General features: G+C 40.0%; 1 protein-coding gene and 1 long non-coding RNA gene across 25 annotated transcripts in view; both read right to left on the bottom strand.

The window, feature by feature from the left end:
- kcnma1a (potassium large conductance calcium-activated channel, subfamily M, alpha member 1a) overlaps positions 1–22,895 on the bottom strand; it is a 150,160-nt gene that overhangs the window by 57,085 nt on the left and 70,180 nt on the right. For all 24 annotated transcript variants that reach the window (XM_085183750.1, XM_085183751.1, XM_085183731.1 and 21 more), the window contains exons 3-5: positions 17,205–17,266; positions 4,438–4,531; positions 3,742–3,853 (exon numbers count right to left, since the gene is read on the bottom strand). In XM_085183750.1, coding sequence (XP_085039876.1) covers positions 3,742–3,853; positions 4,438–4,531; positions 17,205–17,266 — 268 coding nt within the window. The remainder of the gene's footprint in view (positions 1–3,741; positions 3,854–4,437; positions 4,532–17,204; positions 17,267–22,895) is intronic.
- On the bottom strand, positions 1,286–3,735 carry LOC146505470 (uncharacterized). The gene is made up of 2 exons (XR_014877785.1): positions 1,997–3,735; positions 1,286–1,963 (listed from the first exon to the last, which is right to left on the bottom strand). It is a non-coding gene; the product is annotated as an uncharacterized LOC146505470 (long non-coding RNA).

Genomic DNA, 22,895 nt, shown 5'->3' with positions numbered 1-22,895 from the left:
CATATTTATCAATACATACAAAAAAAAAATGTTCAAACTGCAACACGAAGCCTGGCTATACCAAAGAGGCTTAAACTTCCCTCAAAATAGTTTCCCTTCCCTACCATGGGCTGAAGGGCCATATAAAGCGATCATGCCCATATCAGGTACTGTAAGCCTCTTTCAGCAGGAAACCAATAAACTAACCCACCACTAGGAGGCAGTAGCATGTCAGAATATAAGGCATGTCTGAAGGCTAGAAACTACTGCACATTCTTCAGGCCAGTGAAGCTTCAATAACATTAGATTGACACCATTTCTTACTGGCTATCCAAAAACAACATACTTTAATCAAATACAATGAAATAGAAATAAAATAGACTGCGATTGTCTTTAGGTATTTTCATGATGCCATTTGTCTTTAAAAAATTGTTTTATTCCTTAAATATTTAAAACTAGGAAGGTAGTCCTCTGTAATGGCTGTGGTGGAAAGGCATGGAGTTAACTTACAGGGTGTGAAAGCTAAGGCTCAGTAGCCACAAGATCTATGAGCATCTTTCAAACGGCAAATCCCACACTGTCAGGACTAGGGATGGGTATCGTTTAGGTTTTATCTGATACCGGTGCCAAACCGGTACTTTTGAAACGGTGCCGGTGCTTAAACGGTGCTCGAACCGGTGCTTAAAGAATGGAGAACACAAAATTGGTCCAAAAACCTCTCATGTTCAGCTGTTTTTTTAGTAAAAAGATAACAATGTTAGCCTTTTCTGCAGCTATAGGGCATATATGGTATCACTCTTGGCTGGAAGCAGTGCTTTAACAATGGAAAAAACAAACATAAACTTCATGTTTAACTGTTTCCCACTTTTTATTTGGTCATTTTTGCCTTTTTGGCCAGGGTGAAGGGAGTATCTGCCATCAAACAAGAAGACAGCCGCATGTAGCTATGATGGTGTTTGCTAGTTCACCTTACATACATTAATGTAATAACGTGGTTAGCCTACTCAACGTAAATTATACACGAACAACATTAAGCTACTCACGCAGAGAAGAACGGCTGCTGCTGCCATCATCATCCTCATCATTTCTGCTACACTGGCAGGGCTAGGGGCCAGGACTCTACTCTTCTACTCTGCTTTTCGGTCTGGTTACTACCGTTTATGTCAGAACCGGTGCCATCATGGCACCGGATACCGGTACCCATCCCTAGTCAGGACTCTTGGGAGAAATGTTAAGTTCAAGTAGTTAAAGGAGATTAATTCCTTTTTCCAAGGAAGAACTCTACATGCACTCTTACATTAGCCTCACATCATTCTCCTCCCCTTAATCAATGTCCAATTTGCAAAGCCAAAGAGAACATGACTTAAAATGTGCACAGCATATACAGGCACTGCCTTGTGTGCAAAGAGGGCGAATACTCTACCACAGAGCACAGGGCAGAGCCCTTATTAGTGGGCTTTTTATTAACCGGGCACACCTCCACTGAATTTCCAACGGTCTTCTCCAGGACTGAAACGAGGTAGTATAATTGTGATATATTATGCTGCCTGGTGTGTGGTGTGTATTCCCTACCAGCTAATTGAAGTGAAGATGAACCAATCCAAGGGGATTGAAGAGCACAATACGCACTCTTAACAGCCACCATAGCTTCTAACAAAGGCTGTGTTAAGGAACAGTATGGACACTTAACTAAAGCAAAGTAACAGCAGTTGTGCATTTGCTCGTTTTGGCCCTGTTAAGCTGTCTGATGGAAGTGAACAACCACATACACAGCTAAAGCAAAACGGGCAATTTCATTTATTTAACAGTGAATTGCAAAGGTCACCATCAGAAAGCAGATCAGGTACATTTTCCGACTGATACCGTTTAATTGTGCTTATTTTCCTCCCACCACAGAGTTCCATATTAACTCCCTTATTAATACAGGATATAAGCAGTTAATAATGACTGCTATTCTCAGGTTCTCGACCTGATTATGAAGACACTTTCAGCACATCATTGGTATTCTAAAATCAACCGTCACATCCTACTGCAGATCGACGCTCTGTTAATTTTATAACATGGGCTTCGCAGCACTTTATGTTGCTATTAAACACAACGCCCAGTAAAAATAAACCCATCCCAACGCATGACAGAGGGTTTTCTGTTCTTTTCCTGTGCTGCTGTTAGACAGGTCCAACACTGAAATAAAAAATGTCTTTGTTTTTATGAGGTGGAGATGCCACCTCTCGTGTCACCATTGTGAAACTGAAACGCACTGAGTCTCCCCATTTAAAAATAATGAAGAGCCCTGGAATCTAGGGAATCTCTAAATAAAAAAAACATTATAGGCACATTTTGTTTAAGGATAACAGCTCGCAGTGAAGCTGGATTATATGTTAAGGTGTTGTTCTTTCCTGCATCAAGTCCACATGCAGGATATTTAATAATCATTACAGAACATCAGCCAGCAGCCAGACCACCATTTCACAATCTTTCATCATCCTCATCAAGGGCCTAACACCAACAGTCTTCTGGGGAGGAGATGAGGACACCTTGCATCATGAAACCAGACTACTTGGCTTGGCCACGTCTAATTCATTACACAGCTTGTTCCGTGTGAAATTCGCGAACCACTCTGCGCTTCTTAAGAAACCTTCATCAACTCAGAGATCAAACATTCACAGCCTCACATTACTTCACAGAGTCAGTGATTCTGGCGGGCATGTAAAAAAATAAAAACCTGAGGCAAACCAGCATTATCGAGTGATTCCTCGTGTTTCTTCTCAAATTTAACAAAAACCTTGCCAATGGCAATATCGATTGCTCTACTCTTTTAAAACTCAGTGAAATCCTTAAAAATGTAGCAGTGAACACCAAGAGCACCCTGAAACGGTCACATTAAATTAATTGTACTATTTGAGCACTCGTACTGTTACTGATAAAGAGTGTTGGAGACAAACTCGACAAAAATGGCAATTTGAAGGAAGGCTAAATGTCAGTATTAGTGTGACTACTGCATTAACATTGTCGCTCAGCAATTTTTGTATACCAGAGACACGATAAGACCAACGCTGGAATAGTGTCGGCACGAACGAGCTTCTTCTTTGAGGTTTTTAAAAGCAGAAAGGCAGAGCATCCAAAAAAGAACACACCTACAAAGAACTGCAATGTAATTTAGGTCACATCATCTAAACACAGTGGGGAAAAAATAGGTCGTTATGTAATGCAGGTTAGGGTATTTTCCAGTCTGCTCATGCGAGAGTGTGTATAAGTGTGTATGGGGATATCACATGCTTTTACATGTGCATTTTTTCGTTCGCATGGATGTGAATGAGTCTAATAGATGGTACAGCACTGTGAGGTACCCCAGGTGCAACGCCTCGACGGACCAAATACTAATGAATGTGAAGCACAAACATGGAGAGTCACCGAGCCACAGCCCTACTCTGAGTCACTTTCACTCCCATTAGATGATCCACTCTGCTGTGTCTGTGTTCCCTGAAACATCAGAGGAACCCAGCCCTGTCACTTTCAATGACGAGGGAACATTGACTGTAGCCGCAAGCAAGAGAGCCTCCGAGACTTGCTCCCAGTGATGGGGAGACGGTGGGAGTGATAGGAGGAGATAAAAGGAAGGGTGGCATTCAATGACAGAGGGCAAAAAGGAATAGAAAGACACAAATGTGAGGATGAAAATCATTAAAAATAAGCGAAAAGGAAAGGCAATAGGGTCGATAGAGTGAGAGCTATAAGTTTACGTTTATGGATATGGAAACTTACCAAGCCAGCTTCTGTTTAAGTAGACAGAGACGAACACAGGAGGAACAGTGAAGAAGTCAACCACTGAGTTGACCTCCAGCCAGAACCACAGCTTGTCATTGGCTGCTATAAACTGTCAAAAAGAAAAAAGGTGACAACTGAAGGTTAATTTTGCACAAAACATCCTGACTTTGCCACAGCCTGCTCTTCAAACTGCTGTGTCTTCTTTTGACAATGCTGACTTATTATACACAATGACAAACGCTTCACCCTACTTGCTGAGTCATGCAGTAATGGTTGTTGGTGTAAGCAGCTTATGAGTTTGTTTGTTTTTTTCATTCATTCAGGATGTCAAGCATCCGGATGGCATTTGCACCATCGGAATTCTGCTCTTGCATGACTGCCATGCTGGGAACATCGTTACAGCAATGTCAGCTTAAACTAAGCTCAAACAAATTTTCTGTTTGAGTAATGGGTGACTAAGGTAAAAGTCTGCACATGCATGTCAGTTGTCCTACAAGATTACTGTGTCTCAAAGTAACTGTTTTTTATGCCATCATAAAAATAAAATCAATAAAAAGCAATACATGAATGAAGTCAGATGCATTAAAGAGCCTTTTTGAAGATTAAACAACAGCTATATGGCTGTATTTTGTAGTACATCCATGTGCACAGCATATGCATGTAAAAAATGGGTGTGTGCATGCACCAGCTTACCCGCAGGCCAAAGTAAAGAAGGAAGAATACGTTGAAGGCCATATCAATCTGTAACGTGAAATCTTTGTAGAAGTTCTGGCAGGATTCTATAGGACTAGAGACAGAGAGATTTATCAGTTAACAGCAATTATCAGTCAGTAAATGTGAAATAATTTGATCAAAATATGGAGTTATAACCACTGTAATAAAACTGAAATCTCCCGTAATACTGAGGTCAATGCAATGATGGTGTTTACGTCGACTGAGTCCGAGGAGTGAGTGGGAGGGGCGGGTCATAGAGCAAGATGAAAGACTTATGGCTCTAGCTTAGCTGTAAAGTCAATCACATCTAGATGAAACGGCCGAAAATATACTGAAAGTGGAGTTTGCTTTGATGTGACAGTACTTTCAACACGCATAAATTATTCCGCGTCTGTCACACACAAGCGTTCCAAAAGATAGTCCCTCAGTTGAAGAGAATGTGTGGAGACTGCGATCACTGGGCTGGTGATACGCTTCAAAAAGGCAGATGATGATAAATGAGTTATTAACTGTCTGGTCTGTCATATAATCCATTTTCTTATTTACCGCGTGATGATTAACCATTAGCGAGTTGGTGCTCGCAACAAAAGCAATAACAGGCTCTGTGCCCACCCCATTCTTCACTTGGTCATGGGCCTATAGTATTTTGCTCTTGAGTAATGAGGAAATCCCACTGTGGGGATAAGCATGAATATGCATTACGGTGTGGCTGACTATAGGTGACCTTTTGGGAATGTATAGAGCGGTGAGGGAAGACACACTGGGCTATTACCACAGCACGCAGTTCAGAGTCAAGTTAAATGTTTAAGTCTACATGTGTATGTAGGGGGCCCATGGGGATGCAGTGTATGAATCAGAATGGAGTTTACCACATAATGAGACCCCCAAAGGTAACGATTCGTGAAACTTAATCATCTTCCAACATCAGACCCTTGATCACATGATGCTTTTTTATAATGGCTGACTAAGTAGAGAAGAAAGATTGCTCGAAGAGGATGATCCAACTTCTAATACGTGGCCTTGTAGCCTATGTTGGGCATATCCTAAAGACTGATGTGATCTTTTAGACATTGATGCTGAGTGCCAGGATGATATGGATTAGTCTAATTTATGCAGCAACTGTTTATAAATCTAATCCTTGGAGCTAAAGTAATGTACCACCAAAAGTATCTCTACGCGATATCAGATCAAATTGAAGCAGCTCACAGATAATAAGTAAATAATAAGTATTTGGCATCCAAAACATTCATCCGCAAATCTTCCAACATCTACACAGTGAAACTCACACAATGATTTAGAAGTTCAACCTTAGCTAATGTTTGCAGACCTATGCGCAGGTCAGTGTCTTAACAAAGCACATATGATTATAAGCACACATTTATACACATGCAGATGGTGCATACTGAAGACACCATTTGGAGCGGTCACTGTGGAGTTTTCCCTTGGGCCCAGCTCTGACCTAATTCTGAATAACCACTAAAGTCATGTGACTGACTCTTGACAATACAGAGAAAGCATGGCAGCAGCAGCAGGGCTCGTGTGGTTCACTGAATCTGCCGTCTATTCGCTTTAGAAAAACAACACAATGGTTACACAGAGAGCTCGTGTTTAGTCATTTTATAATCATCATTGGAAAGCAAAGCTCATCATTAACTAAAGTAGGGGGAAGACACAGTGAGGTGATTTCATCAGTACAACATGGGTACAGTCCAATTATAGAGCGGCTGAATTTTAAACTGCATATTACGGCAATGTGAACTACAAAGGAAGAAAAACAAGAACAGACAGGTGACTTTTTTCAAGTCCACTGTTTTTTCGCCTTCTCCCTGCATTAGTTTTGCCAACCTTGGCAACTTTTCTTTTGTGCACATTTTTAAAAGCACAAATAAAAATGAAGCCACACTCCTAATACAGGTGTGCTAATAAATGGATTCGACGTACTGCAGTCATAGAGTTGAGTGTCATCACACGCGTACAAAGAGTTATCTTTTGTCTGCTAACATTAAAGCAACATTTTTTCAAGTAATGTATTCCTTTAATTTAATCTAAAGCTGCACTAAATGCAGCAGAAAGCAGTTCCCAGCCAAAAAAAAAAAGCTGACTGTGCACTACAGTACCTGAGCATCACAGAAAGATACACAAAGCAAAACTACTTGACAAACAAAAGTGGAACATTTAGAAGCTAAAAGGCCAGAGAGACTGTTTTATATTGTGAGGCCAGGTTTAATATTCAGGCGATGTTAAGTAGAAATATTTGTTCCAGAATTCTGCTGGAAAAATGTTATTTATTGAAACGTGCAAATATACATGCAAATATCTTTTTTTTGACTGTCTGCTGCCTTTTGTTCTGCTTTCTGTCAAGATGATCCCACACTGTCTCAATAATGTTGGGGTCCAGACTCTAGGGAGGCCAATCCATGACTGATAGTGTTCAATTTTGTGTTTTTCTCTCCAAGTATGCTTTTACTGGATGGGCAGTGTGTTTGGGATCATTGTCATGCTGAAAAATGAATTGGATGCTGTCTGCATTCATAATTACATGCATTTTGTCAAGATCCCAACACCACTGGATGAAATCTTAATGTTTTTTTAGGCCCAATATTTTGTCTTCCACTTATCCAGTTTTGTTGTAACCGCACACTGAGCACAATAGTGAGATAAGTTAGCTGAGCTAATAGTTCTTTAGAAATCATCTTACTTGTACCAAAATACTATTGTACGCCTTTCAAACTGTGTTGTCTTTATACATTCAAGTAAAGAGATTGGAATATATTATGTGTTTTTATGACTGGCTACTAGTAACAAAGCATGGAGACCATGTTAAAAAATGACAAGAAAGTATGAAAGGAAATGGAAAGAAATTACGGCTGACCCAAGAATTTAGCACAGTATGTATTATACATAAACAAGCAATTCATTTGTATTACAATTTTCTGTCTATCCGTCAACCATAGAAAACAAGAATTTACACAAGACAGATTTTGCAAGAAAAAGATGGCATTACTATTCAGTTTACTCCTGCTAAACTTGGATTTGAGGAACTCAGTAGGTCCTTGGCACAGAAACAGGTGCCAGGTCATTATATTCCTACTGGCTGTAGCTCAGGAGGTATAGAGCAGGTCAACTACTGATCAGAAGTTTAGCGGTTCAATCTCTGGCTCCCCCAGTCTGTATGCCAGATACTAACCCCAAGTTGCTCTCAGATGCATCCATCGGAGGATGAATGCATGTGAATGTTAGCTAAAAAGCACTGAAAAGCATAGGAAAAAAGTGCTGGTGTGAATGGGTGAATGTGGCATGTCGTATAAAGTGCTTTGAGTGCTCCATGAGGGCAGAAAAACGCTATATAAGAGTCCATTTACTGATTCTGATGAGTGAACTCTGAGACACCCCTCCTCAAACTGACCCCTTTGAACTCAACAAAAATTTCTTCAGACATGGCATTTTTAAAAGTTAGGCATTTATAAAGGATAACCTAAGGCAAAATTCATTCATAGCATATAATCCTAAGTAAGAGAGCAGTGGGCGACACCTGAGAACAAGCTCCAAGTCTAAGCCTGTGCCTTGATCAAGGAAAATTAACCCAGCAAGTTTCTTCCTGTGACACAAGGAAACCAATGAAAGCCTGGAGACAACATGTAAACTTTAAAAGTTGACATTACTGTCACGTTAACACTTTTAGTCACACATACAATCAGAACTGCTCCCAACAAACATAGATGTTTACATCTGCGCTGTAACTGCAATAATTTAATCAACCGATTTGCGCTACAACCTGGTTTGCCTCTTATCTGTAGTTAATTTTATTTAATTTTAATAACTGTACAGTACTCTGTTTATAGTAACCATTGTCCTTAATGTAAATATGTAAGAAAAATTGTGTATGTTTCTGTTCTGTGTCCTGTTTACTGTTTGTTGTATATGTGTCTTTCTGGCTGCTGTTACAACCAAATTTCCCCTTGTGGGACAATGATTATTCTATTCTATTCTATTCTATCTATTCTTCTATTTCACATCTCCAAAAGTTGATTCTGTTCATCTGGACGTAGCGTTTTGTGGGAGAAACGTTTCGTCACTCATCCAAGTGACTTCTTGGATGAGTGTTTTAGTCACACAGCTCAAACGTAGTCATGAAATAGTTAATGAAGCCTTAAAGTTAAATGCTAAGGACAAAAGCAAATAATTAGCAACAACTGTGGCCTGACAAAATTCAATTCAAAATCCCTTAAAAATGGGTTCATACTTGAGAATTCTGCAGCCATGTCCAGGTGCCGCTGCATATGCCTTCGTCAACATCACATGTTATCAATTTGTCATGGGATAAAAGTGGGTTGCCCATGAATTCACTCATTATTGACCTGAACAACTATTCAAAAAGATGATAAGCCTTTTAATTCTGTTATGCATTGCCCAGCAATACGATGGGCGCTTCTGTTATTGAACCCCACTATCTGTGTCACCTTCCCACACAAAGAGTGTGTAAGACAAGAAAAAATCCAGATTCCTGCTTTCAATGTCATTTCACACTCTGCAATCACAAGGGATTCTTGGCCACATGCTGCCAGTGTCCTGCAGAAAATAGATCTTCCCACCACAGGTCTTATTACTCCTTAAGCTCTACCACAGCCTGGGGTTACACCATCGTGCCTGACAGGAAGAGGAGACGAGAGAGAGACGGAGCAAGAGGAGGGAGCAGGGGTGGTGGGAGAGAAAGAAAGACAGCAGCAAGACAGGTAGAGATTAGACAAGGAGAGAAGAAAGGTTGTGACATAAGAGGGAGAAGAGCTGAAGATGTAAAAGTGACAACGGAAAAACTCTTCATCTCCAACCCCACTGTGCTTATTACCTAAGCTAGGACTAGATATGCACATGTATACACACACAGACACACAAGCAGAATAACAATTAGAGGCAAAATCTTGCAGGATATTAAAGGTAGAAGCATCAAAATCCTCTGATCCCCACCTAACCCACCGCAAGATGGGCCAGACAGGCAAAAAGTCATTTGCGTCTCAAGGGCAACAGAGTATGTTGATGATGATGATCTAAAAATAGTCCCGAACACCTTCAGTCCGTCAGCAGGACCCAGTCATTCGTTAGCCTGCACATGACCTTGGCTAGCTGCAGGAGCAACAGCAAGGTTTCTCCCTGAGGAAACAACAACAACACGCTACTGCTGACATGACTAATGCTTACAATCACCATGCAACACACACCAAATCTGAGTCACTCTCTCATAGACGAGAAATGTCGCACTCTTTGTTTTAGATTATTGCATTTTCTGAGTCTCATTTTTTAAAAGTCACCAGGTGTTAATAAATGTGCTCGGGCTGAAAAATATGGATGTGTCGGGGATAATACCCAAATGTCTAATAGCTTAGGTGCAGCATTTCTCCAGAGGACAGCACATGGAAGCGGCACAGCAGGGAGGGGTCTGTGAAGCTGAAAGAAGGCCAGGTTGGTACTCTGATTGATTTAGGTCAAGGCACCATTACTAAAATAAGAAATACTTTAGCAACGACAAGGGCAACGGACAAATAAAATCCCTCCAGGGAAGCTAAAAATAGACCACTCAATTTTGTAATGTGAGTGCAAATGACTTGCCTCCTGCTGCAGGCGTATCCTGTATTAAGACTTTATTTTAGTCTCAAGCTGCCTATGAATGAAAATAGCTCACCTTTAAAAGAAAGCACAATTTCATATAATGCAAGCAGCAAAAAGAAAAAGGAAATCAACAGGTGAGTGCATTTTTAATATACTGCAAAGCCACAAAAGCTAAAATACATGAAACAAGCAACTCTGCTTTTGAACACAAACTAATTAAGAGTTAATAAACTGTGGTTATTCAGAAAGTGTAAGTCTTTATCAGCTCACTGATGAAAGTCGTCAAGCAATTAAGTCGGCTGTGCTGAGTCCTACTCCTATTTGGTCTCATTTGAGGTCATTTAATCAGGGCATTATCACCTATTCATGTAAAATAACCTTCTTTAAGGACAAAATATTAACTCCTTAATGCCCACTCAATTTTAATGCACGAGATTTTGTACATTTTTGAGGCTTCTACATCATCGGTGTGATTTTCTTCCCCTTTAAAGGGCTAAATAAATTGCACAAAACATTTTGGAGCAATAAATTGCATTAAGAAAAGTGCCAGATATAGCAAATATCACAAAAAAATGCAAATTAAAATTTAAAAAATTAATTTGTCACATGGTTATCAAGAATTGTCAGGGAATTATTTCACTGAGTTTATTATATAACACTTTTAATGCAATATTCTTATCAAAAAGACATTTCTCCTAAAACTCAGAAATAAGCTTAGTTTAAAATAGTTTATCCATTAGAGAGAAAATCTATTATTTTAATTCTGTCATAGTTAAATTCAGTTTCAGATCATTCACAGTAAGTGATAGAAAACTTACTTTGTGTGTTGAGGGAGTTTTAATGGTCTGAAAAGGTAAGATTACAATGTTTCCAATTTCTTGTCTCTCCATGTTAGCCCTGTAATAGACTATAGACTATAGAATATCTTGGGTCTCACCAAAGGTCAACTGGGAGAAGCTCACAATCAATAGTCATGGGAACTGTTGAAGCAATTCATGGTATGTATAATTTTATACCAGTTTGTTTTAAGTTTTTTCTAGATGAGGACCAATCAAGAAAAATGAACACTTTTTTTCCGATATAAAGTATTTATTTTTGTCTTCTGTTATTCATAAGACGACTGTATAACCTTCGATTCTGTAAGTGTTCGACTTTGGTGAGTGTGTGTCTCACAGTGCACTGTTTCAACACAGGCGATACTTTTTCTTATAAAAAAGGCGAGCTGGTCCTCTGAGGCGCTAATCCAAGATTTGTCCAGTTTTCTCTGCTCTGGTTACATTTAAACATTTATTACGTCCATTTACATTAAGATGCTACTTTATCTCCTTCCTTATTCCTTAACCACCAATCTTTCGCTTGGGTTCAGTACTTTGCAGCATATAAATGCAGTGTGCTTATTTATAGGCCTTCATCCTGTTTAACAACAACATCATCTTGGAAAATATGAATAGACAGAGACTACTGAAACATTTCATTTTAATGCAGGCTTAATTAAATGAAACTGAATGTTTTGGGGTAGCTCCCATGCTGTGTCTAAAATAGCTTCCACTTATAGAACATCAGGAGAAGAAAAAAGAACATCTTTGTTTATTAGCATCAACATGGCAAGATGTAGCCATTTGTAACAGCAGGTTTCCATGGTAACTTTAACCCTCTCAGGCTCAAATTAAGTTTTTTGTTGCTAATGCACAACCAAGTCCTGCAGTGGTACTTCTGAGTAAAAAAACTCATAAAATATGTATGTGGGGTAATCAGGTTGTTAGTTTTTAACTGTTACAAATCGGCAACGTCTGCCTGGAGAGGGTTAACAATCAAACTGACAAACAAAGTTTCAAGTGACCTGGCTAATCATGTGTCCAGTCATTTCTTTCATTAGACCTTGATCATGATGCAGTGCATGCACGGGATACACAAGGTAACTGTCATTATAATAATGCTTTAGGACTGTTATGCTATATTGTCACATCTATAGCTTAATTGAAAGTGAACCAGGAATATTTTTCAGACTCTTTCTTAGGCCACACGCAGATAACAAAGGCAATTAAATAGCCTAATTTTAGCAGTGTAGGAGAGAGGCTCCATTGTGACCAAACAGTGCTGTTCCGTTCCACAACATTCACAAAAACGTTGTTGACATTTAATAATTTCTCATAGTTTTTCTTTTCATTCAAGTGTTGATAATCGCTCAGTTATCGGGCAAGAGAAAATCCCCCTAAGAGTTTGGATAAAAATAATGAAATGCCATTTTTGTCTCAAGTGGGAGAGATTTTGGTAAATTGATGAAAATTGCATCTTGATGGGAGTCATTTTCCTTTTTACCCTGCAAGTTGTGGATTAAGTCTGAATCCACTTGGGAATGGTGTCAACTATGACTTAATCCTACTCATAGTTACACAGTCCTCGCTGATCCACACAGAAACAAAGCTATTCCACCCAGACACAACAATCAGGTGTTGCAAACACCCAACGTCCTTTAATAGGCTACCCTTCATTGTGACAGTCTCCTGTGCTTGCCTCAGTGCTCAGCCATATTTCTCACCTTACCTTATTAATGAATAATCAGGCACTGCTTCTTTGCGATCACACACCAATGATAGAGTTACGGGCACCGGATGCTGCTTTTCAAGCCTCTTTGAGGCAAAATTGAGTCTGCATGCTTATACAGACCTCTGCACATTAACGTGACTGTGCAAGCATGCGCATGCAGAAGCATGCATGTGTGACATGGAGGGATTGAGAGAGGAGAGAATAGAAACAGAAGTAGAGCAGGAACAAGGGCATCCCTTTAAGAGCAGCCTGCAGAGACTTTGTCCTACATTCCTCTTTGTTTCATGGGAGCACAGAGGAAGGGGAGAAAAAAAAGGGATGAAGAACGAGGGATGGGCCAAGGTATTAAAACAGATTCAGATGTGGGCGGGAGAGGACGCAGTATCCTCCCATTGAAAACATCCCCAAAATAGCATCAGTTTGGCAAGTGAAGTCTGCCGCAGAGGAAGAGAAAAGGCATTGCCTTATCATCCATTATAATGTGCACTGTGGTAAACAAGCAGTTTGAGAAAATAAACAGATGGACAATCTTTTTCATTAAAGTTACATTACCATTCATTCGGGGGGGAAAAATCAAAAGAAGTAATCTGCTTAACAACAACAACATGGTTTCCAAGTCAGTGACAAGTAATATATTTGTTCAACTGGGAGGGCATCCAATTACCAATTCCCAGCTTTTGAACTCTGTCTACCTGCTTCCACAGAAGACTTTGCTGTTTTTTTTATCTGTGGAGAATACTGGGCAGCATAACTCCTGCCAGGAAAAGTCCCACCTGCAGAAAGGTAGAAGCAACACGGCTCCTAGGAGACTGACCTTGGCCTCCAGAACGCTACATTTTCTTCAGTGTTTTACCCTCATGTGGCCTCACGGGGTTTCCCTACATCACTCAAGTAGATATAAAAGCCCATCGTGCAGCTCCAGCCTCACGAGGTCCAACCCACATGCACTTACTCCACCGCATGTCTCTTTTTGCCATCACCACAGGGAACAAACCATAATCCTTCCCATTACTGTTGCTTTTTTCACAGACAATTTCAGAAGGATGTTCAGTTCATCCCATGGCCAAAATAGCAGATTGGGAAAGCAAGGCACTGAGCCTGAATAGTCCATGAGTCTGGAGTAATTGCTGCCATTAAAAGAGTGACCTATAAATCTGCGCTCATTGATTTCTTAGTCATTAACATTTAGTGGCGGGGATGCTGGTGGGAGAGAAGGTCATATCTGGGGAGCTTTTTTAAACGCGAGCATTTGGAGGAGAAGAATGCGAGTCTCACCATTGCAATGTATGAATTTATTTTTTTATATCCGACATACATGCGTGTGTAACATCAAACAAAGGGTGATAATGAGAGAAAGAATGTGTGTCCACAACTGTGCCCTTGTGTAGAAGCTTGTTGGACCGCGTGGGCTAATCATAGCCAAAAACGGGGAGTAAAATGTAAAGCTTGCGACAGGTGCAAGTGACAGGTAGCGTAGATGCAATGTAATTTGCACAATGGCCAGCACGATACACGCCTTGGATTATTTTGAGGTCAGCAGCTGCAACTTTCAGATATTGTTTGCAATTAGATGTTAGAGCAGATTGGTGCTGAGACAAAGATGTCTTTCTTAGAAGACAGTTGACAAAGAATTAGGATGTGGTCAGCTGACATGTAACAAATGGCGCAGAGCACGCAAGAGGCTTCAGCTGCTGTAGTGAAAGTATGGCCATAACACAAGGCTGGTCCTATTTAAGATGTGAAATGCTAACGCGTCAAGTGGAGCTCCTTGGGGTTGATTAGTAGCCCCCCTCCATGAGTGGAAGTACACACGTGATAAATGACAAGCTTGAGCTAATGACGACAGTAAGGGTGGAGAAAGCCTCAAGTTAGTGCGAGCATAGAGACATCAGGTCAGTGCCTCTCAGAAGCTGAGTCACAAAGAAATACACTTAAAGTTTGCATTATAACATTCAAAGGCAAAATAGTCCAAAGAAAGCTACAGCTATACATTCTTTTTTAAACCTATAAGTTTGGTGTTCAGGCATTAAGCACACCGAGTATAACCTATACTTTATTACTATGTGATAAGTATAATTGAGTGTAGTATGCAAACCTTACACTTACCAGTCACTTTATTATTTATAATTTACTAATAGGGGATTGGACCCCCATTAGCCTTCAGAACTGCCCTAATTCTCTGTGGCACAGATTCAACATGATCCTGGAAGCATTTCTTAGAGATTTTGGTTTGACATCATATCATCACACAGTTGCTGCAGATTTGTGGGCTGCACATTTCCTGTTCCGCTACATCCTAAAGGCGCTCTGTTGGTTTGAGATCTGGTGACGGTTTAGGCTATTTGAGTACAGTGAACTCACTGTGACGTTCATGAAACCAGTTTTAAGATTGGTTAAGCTTGGCATGTTATTCCGCTAGAACTTGGGTAACACTGTGGTCATAAAGAAATAAATATGGACAGCAACAATACTCAGGCAGGCTGTGGATTCAAACGTTACTCAATTGGTACTCAGGAGTTCAAAGTGTGCCAAGGAACTGATACAGGCAGGATGGACACATGCTGTCATTTTGTTTTAAAATCCTACATGTGAATGTCACAGCAGAAATCAGTCCAGACAACATTTTCACCCAGATAACTGCCACTCGATGGATATTTTCTCCTTTTGGAAAATTCTCTGCAAACCCTAGAGATGGTTGTGTGGGAAAATCCCAGGAGATAAGCAGCCCGTATGCTACCAACAACTTGTTCAAACTTACTTAAATTAACAGTCCTTATGGTAAGTTTTAACTTCAACAGATCATGCAACGAGTTACTTCCACGTTTAGTTTAACCTGATTAGTTTAACCCGATTAGTGCCTGATTAGTTTATCCCTTAATTTACATTAAGGGTTAAAACTGGTGTACATAATGAATGTACACCAATGTGTGTGCAGACTACACAGTTATATCAGTTATCTGGATGTGTGATGCAATATGCTACACATATTGTCTCCAAATATGATCATTTTTGCATGAGTGTTATGTAACAGCATGGCTCAGCTGCCAAAGGACTTTTGAGACCACATTTCGCTTTCAAACATCATGTAATGAACGCCAACCAGGTGCCTGTGATTGTTATTTTTTATTTTAGTTTTTAAACATCCATCAAGGATTTTTACTTGTAAAACTGTATCTTTGATCCCCCCCTTTTTGTCAAAATAAATAAATCATAATAATAATTCCAAAAAGGTTGATTAGAAAGAATCCTGGGTTGGGGTGGGGGGAACACAGAATATATATGAAAAGATGTGGAGGAAGAAGTAAAGGTTTTTATCCTGAGGTGCAAATGACTGAGTGGATTCATCCCATGAATAATTTTCATCTGATGCTAAGAGATAAGACTGAATAAGTTGGATTGCATTTCAGATTTACTTCTTTTGAGAAATTTGCATCTCTATTCCTGTTTCAGACTCGGTTCCCTCAAGACACAATTTCACAGTTAACACCAGTAATAAAGCAAAAATAAACTACAGAAGCAAGGCATTACTGCAAGGAATAAATATGGTGAAATAGTTGCACCCGGTTTCTTCCCTGTATGATCAGCAATTTAGGATAACACTACAGTCAACATTCCCTTACCCGCAGCCACTGCAGATTTATTTTGGTTAATCACTAATGCATAAAAGTAAGTGCTGCCAAAGTCACTGTGTGTTTTTTAGGGCACTGTCATGCATTCCTGATCTTGATTTTCAGCATCAACCTCTAACAAACAATTACATGGTTACAAGGATGCATATGGAAACTAGGAAGATACAAAAATATGTTCCCCGCCCCTCAAAATAACACTTCTGATACAGCATATAAACATACAGCGTATTACAGGATTTGTTGAGCAGTAATAATATACACACTGGAACCCTTTATCACACCTCCTGACAAAGATAATTAGGTTGATTAAATTTTTTCTGGCTCTTCATTTGAGCTGCTGTATTTTTTTTAGCTAATAACTTTGTATCTTGAGTGTAGTCTGGCTATGGGGTGTGCTGCCAGAGCTAATAGCACAATATCTTTTACTAGAGAGAACCAGAAAACTATCCCTTCAAAAGGTACAGTTAGACTCTGAATGGTGTGAAAGTAGCTGCAATGGATGTCGGAGAGATGCCAGGCCTGCAATCTGTCTCTGGGTGACTGCCAGCCAGGGATACACATAAACTGACAATACCCACACACCCGTACTCGCACACAGAACAAGCTCCCCAACACATACAGTATCTGCCTATCTCTGTTACCATGGAAACTGACAGGCCTCCCATTGACAAATCCTCCGATGAAGATGTGTGTATGTGCGTGTGTGTGTCCATACAGTACGCGTGAGCATCGCTGCTTCTTGAGTGCTTGTGGGGGTGTTGATATGTGCGTTTGCATTTCAGAGATTGCACTCTGTGAAGATGAGTAAGCACACATGTGCGCCCATCATTCAGATACAGCGCGCAGGCCAAAATAAATGCATGTAACAAAAAACTGTACTCATTTCATTTAATCTAAAGTTGTCATCGGTAAAGCTGGTGGCGCATGAGTGAAATTACACCCTAATGTCATGAGACTGACACTTACTCTGAGGAGTCTATAAAGTATATTCCAAGGGCCCCGATGCTGAGTGCAAAGACTAACACCACCTAAGGAGAGAGAAAAAAGACAAGGGAAAGAGAAATTACTTTCATGCACTTCCACTATGCTCATTAATACAATTTACAGTAAACAAAACACTGCACTCATCTGGGTTGGACACAATTTGCAACACTAGTTACAGCATCTGTAATTAAATAGTGGCTTGCCTCCTGCAGGTTGCAGAATGGGTAGACATTTTCAAATAGCACACACTGAATAATGAATGCCAACTCTCATGTCAGCAAATACCACGTATTGAACACAGGCAGTGTACAAAAGGAGGCGGCACAATTACAGGGAGCAAAGGAAGGGTGCACATAGGCAAACTGATGAGAAGAGCAACAACAGTGTGTGTTTTAGGGGGTTAAGAGGAAGCACTTAGAGAGGACCACAACTATCAAGTGTTGACATGTGCTCCCAAGCTACTGCACTGAAACAATGTATTATGCTAGACTGGGGTCTGTAATGTTACTGCGACTATCTATCACTTCCATTAATAACATCAATACCAGAACCCTGCAGTTATTCATGTTTTTTTATATCTTGCAAAGATTTGAGTCTCAAAACATTGCTATAAATGAGTTAAGTGGATATGGATCTTAAACACAAAAATAGTATCATTTTCTTCCCGTCTCTTCAAATGTAGTATAAAAGAAATTCAGAAGCTGCTTGAAAACACCTTATTATAAGCACATGCATGTCTCTTCTTGTTCCAGACCAGCAGTTAAAAAGTGCCACAATAACCCCCTGCAGCAACATCAGGTTTCAAATCATCATCATCCTCTGTGATCATCACAATCATCGTCGCAACAGCTGACCAATGTAGCGTCGTATAATAGTTCCTCTCTGATGATCCCTTCTCCCATTCAGCCATCTCACAATAGAAGCGCAATATCCCTGCTGATTGGCCCATTTATTATTGATGATGGGAGCTTGATAACTTTCATGTGATGGGTCCTTTGTATTGATCCAGCACATTGTGGCTGAGGGAAACACCTCCCACCCACCCACTCCTCGTTGCATTTTTAATAGTTCACTGCTTGAACAGGGGATGATGGCAATTCTGAAACCCAGAGAGGTCAAGGGAAGGAATAACTAAACAAGCCAAAGACATCAATGAGGTTCCGCATAAAAGATACAAAGAGAAAGCTCAAGCTGAAATGCTACCATAATGTCAGCAATTTTGGGGGGTTTTTTTTTAATGAAAGGCACTCCACTACTCTAAATAGAAGAGGTAGTAGTCTATTATGGGGCATTATCTCATTCTGATGCTGCCTTGTTGTGTGTTTTTCCCCAAAAGATGGTCATAGATAGTCTTTGGCAGATGCTTGTTGAGCATCAAAGCCAAACTGAGTAATCTTACATGTTTTTTTATTTTCTTAAGAGAATCTAATCAATGTTATACTTTAACCTGTTTGTCAGAGTACTACTGCTTATGTAAAAGAAAATGCATTAAAATTACATATTGATTTCTGTAATGATGCTCTGTAATTTCTGTAACAATAAATAGTCAGGACATCTTTTTTCACTACTTGTGAGAACTGATTCTTAAGCAATGTTCAGACTTTCAGGAGGTGATAGTAGAGAAGGTGTTTATGTTGCATTAGCAGACACCTAATCATCTGTGGTCTGGTATGCCAACACTTCATAATAGTAGCATGGCTACTGGTCTAATACCACATCCACCCGTAAGTTTTAGAGAATAACAGAAATACAATGAATACAGGAGAATCTAATCTACTGTACATTCTAAATCTGACAATATTATGGGAGTGCAATGTTAGTTCTCCACAAACCACGAGTGGATCTGTAAGTCTCAAGAAATGTGACTAGAATGAAAGTTAGTGTCAGTCGCTTTGGAAGTTTGATGGCCGTGATGGTGGAAAAATCAACATTTCAAACATAGCAGAGACTGCATGTAAAATACTGATGTGCCCATCAAGATGGACTACCATTATGAAGCATCGATTCTGGCACTTTGGCAAGGCACCAAAGGCACCATAACCAACTTCTCAGTTACAGTAGCCATACCCTGTAACATAAACACCTTGACAAATATTGGATTTTTAAGACCAATTCTGATACCGATAATTGGTATTATATATCAGCCACAAAAAACACAATTAGATTCTCCTACCATTTGTTATGTGTAATTATTCATGAGTTCTCACTAAGACAATATACTATACAATATGATACTCTGCCCAACTCTGTGCGGATTAGCTGGTTGTATTTGTGACATTTTAAACGCACATATGTTGTCAGCGCAGAGTTTGTGCGTTGTGCTGCTTAGAGAGGGCCCTTTGGTGGAAAAACTATGTAACAGTACTCATAACATGGTCAAAGAGTGTTTCTCCATTCTGTTCATCACTTTTTAAAATTTTCATTTATCGGCCGTTATAATGCTGATATTGATATAATGGCAAATCACTAATAATTTCCAATACATCATCATGCTTTAATAAAACACCCTATTTTGTCAACTATTTTACTCTAGATATAGCCAAAATTACAAAAACAAACAAGAAGCTCTGCAAGAATGAAAATAATGAATGAAAATAAGTCATTAATCTTATAATATCTCAGTTTTTCAGTAAAATGCATTAAAGAATTAAAGCAATACAGAAAACACAAGAAAATACACAGAAAATGAAAACAAAGCAGTTAACAGTGAATACCCAGCTCTGAGCTGAAGAGATGAGAAATGTCATCATCTTAAAATGACCCAGTTATTCAACTGTGTTTTGCAGCCCACACCTCCCCACACCCCATACACTACACTTTTCCTCACTCTCAGTGTCTCTCATCTATAAGGGCTAACTGTTGACCTCAAAACAATAATCTACCAAGGGCGACCAACTGAGCATCCGCCACTTCAAATCAAGGAAAATGCAATGACAAACTACAGCAGCAGTAATAGCAGAAGGGGCATTTCCTCCACTTCCAAAAAGAAATTTAATAAGAAACCTCAGCAGCAGTACAAAGATTACTAAGTATAGCTTCTGCATTTGTAATACCTCAAAATTATTTCGGGAGGCCGTTTATGTAAACATTCAGTGATTCACATGTGATTAAATGACATCGGTGAGTCACATTTCTTATCAACTGGAATATGCCAGCATCATGTCCGAGGAACAGCTTTCGGACATGATGTCTAGGTTTTCATTGGTGTACCCCTTTCTATATTTAAAGTGCTAAGCTAAATCTGTCAAATGCTTTCCGAGGTGCACTTCAGCAGGCACACTAGAAGACTCCAAGTGTAAACAGGGCAGCAACAAATTGTGCATGTGTGTGCCTGTGTGTGTGGGTGTATGTGTTTGTGTGTGAACTTGAAAGCGTTAGGGTTTCAGGTTCTCTTACTGCAAGCAGGCTAAAGGCGGAGGCTCTCAAATGACACGATCAGAATTGTAAACACATAATAACACTAACTTACACTTATAAACACACATGCAAGTCTGACACACTGAGCTGATTTGTAAGTCTAAAGAATTTTAAGAGCCCATCACAGCTCGCCATCGGAAGCACCCTAAAACTGAGCCAAAATTTCACACATGACTTCCTTCCCCAACAAGGATCCTATCTAATGACTTCCTCTGTCCTGTAACTGCACTTTGTGACGAGAAGACAGCGGACTCCCGCAGGCAGGTGATGTAGGGTGGCAATATACAGAGAAATCACTTCACATTAAGGCCAAGTATGAGGTCAAGAGGTCAGTGAATCAAAGCTCCACCGTTTCTACCATATTTCTTTTAAGTGATCAAGACAGAGTACAGTTATGCATTTCTCCATGGTAAACTGAGAAAGGGTTAAAGACATGCCTACACACATTTAGATTTCACTAAAATTAATTTTAAAAAGACATTCTACATATAATAACCAGAATGTGGGAATGTCTTCTTTACAGTGGACAAACCAACTAAAATTTGACAGAAGTTTTTACTCAGGTTGATTAAGACACAATATTTTAAAAGCCAGTCTGACCTATGCCTGTTTACGGATGCAGTTTGCCTCAGTCACACAGGCCAAGAGACTGGTTAACAACCATCTAGCAGCCACTGGTTGCAAAGAAAAAATTTAGTACTCCCCAACTGGTTGAAAGTGTTTGCTGGAAACCACTGTGAAATCAATTGCTAAAGGCCTCTTTACACAAGCCCAGAGACCAGATAGTGATCCCTTAGCTACTGCCAGTTGCTACGGAAAAGCACTACCAGTCTCAAGGCTTGGGTGACAAAGCTCTAACCAAGCTAGCTATCATTAGCTGCTAACTTAGAAATCCACTTTGTCATCCAGGTAAGGGAGGTTTTTCTCACGGGTTAAAGATGACTTTCATAGCCGCTGAAATTCTAATTCATTTATTAAAAGCTTTTGCTATTGACATAATGGCAGCATGTGACAAAAGAGGCAGTCCTACTATGTATCTTGCTGCTGGTGGTACATACAAATGTATGCATGCATGTATTCAGTGTTGGGAAGGTTACTTTTAAAATGTATTCCATTACAGAATACAGAATACATGCCCCAAAATGTATTCTATAACGTATTCCGTTACGTTACTCAATGAGAGTAACGTATTCTGAATACTTTGGATTACTTAATATATTATCATGCTGTTTACAACTACATGAATGTACTATTGCTGTGATTTATTACTGTTACTGAAGGTCCGCAGCTCCGAACTGTAGTAAAGGGACCTCTGGCTAATACGGTGGGTTCATGTCGGGCTCGTAGCCGAAAACTAGCTTTACTTTGTTGTCTGGGTCAACTTTGCTTGCCAGAGACAGAGAGAGGCGTTGAAAGGCTGCTCCAGCAGAACTTAGTGTTTTTGGAGGAAAACACGAACACAGTGTACAGTCGAGTCTTAATAGCTTACTTACAACTGGGCTCGTCAGGCTCTCTTCTTGGCTGCAGTGGTTATTATTATATTTACATGCTTCCAGCTCCCGTTTCTGCTCGATGACAACTCATACTTTTCCTTTCTCTCCCTCCCTCGCTCACAGACACATAACGTGTATGGCAGTCCATTCTCCCTGCAGCACGGACTACACTGCCCATGAGGCTACATTCTTTAGAGCTATACCTGTAGCATTCAGCCTATTAGCTTAGCACAACAATAACAGGCGCTCTCTCACCCAGGAAACACGCAGAGAGAGCGTCACCCTGTAACCATGGCAACCGTAACGCTGCCGCCTAGAGCAACAGAACGTAGCTGTCAAACAAAACCCAAACAGTCCTGACCCGCCACAATATGAAACAGGGAAGTACCGCCGTGTAATCCATTTATTTCAACAAAGTAACTGTATTCTAAATACCACCTTTTGAAATGGTAACTGTAACGGAATACAGTTACTCATATTTTGTATTTTAAATACTTAACGGCGGTACATGTATTCCGTTACTCCCCAACACTGCATGTATTCATGTATGCTAGTAAGCTTCTAGAGATAATTGAAACAATAAAGGGTGTCATGAAGGGTTTCTAGGAATCCTATTTTGTTTCCGAAGATTACATGAGTGGGAAACATCTTTGGGAAGTCAAGAATGCCCATCAGTACTGTATGGCATCAGGATAAGCTTGTTCATTAATCCAGCCTGGCTCGCTGGGTTAGCCAGAAAGAAGAGCTCCAAAATGTGTGATTG

Source organism: Neolamprologus multifasciatus, chromosome 13, assembly GCF_963576455.1.
Source record: "Neolamprologus multifasciatus chromosome 13, fNeoMul1.2, whole genome shotgun sequence".
NCBI lineage: Eukaryota > Metazoa > Chordata > Actinopteri > Cichliformes > Cichlidae > Neolamprologus > Neolamprologus multifasciatus.
The sequence above is the reverse complement of the archived record's forward strand: the minus strand, read 5'-3'. Positions and strand labels throughout refer to the sequence as shown.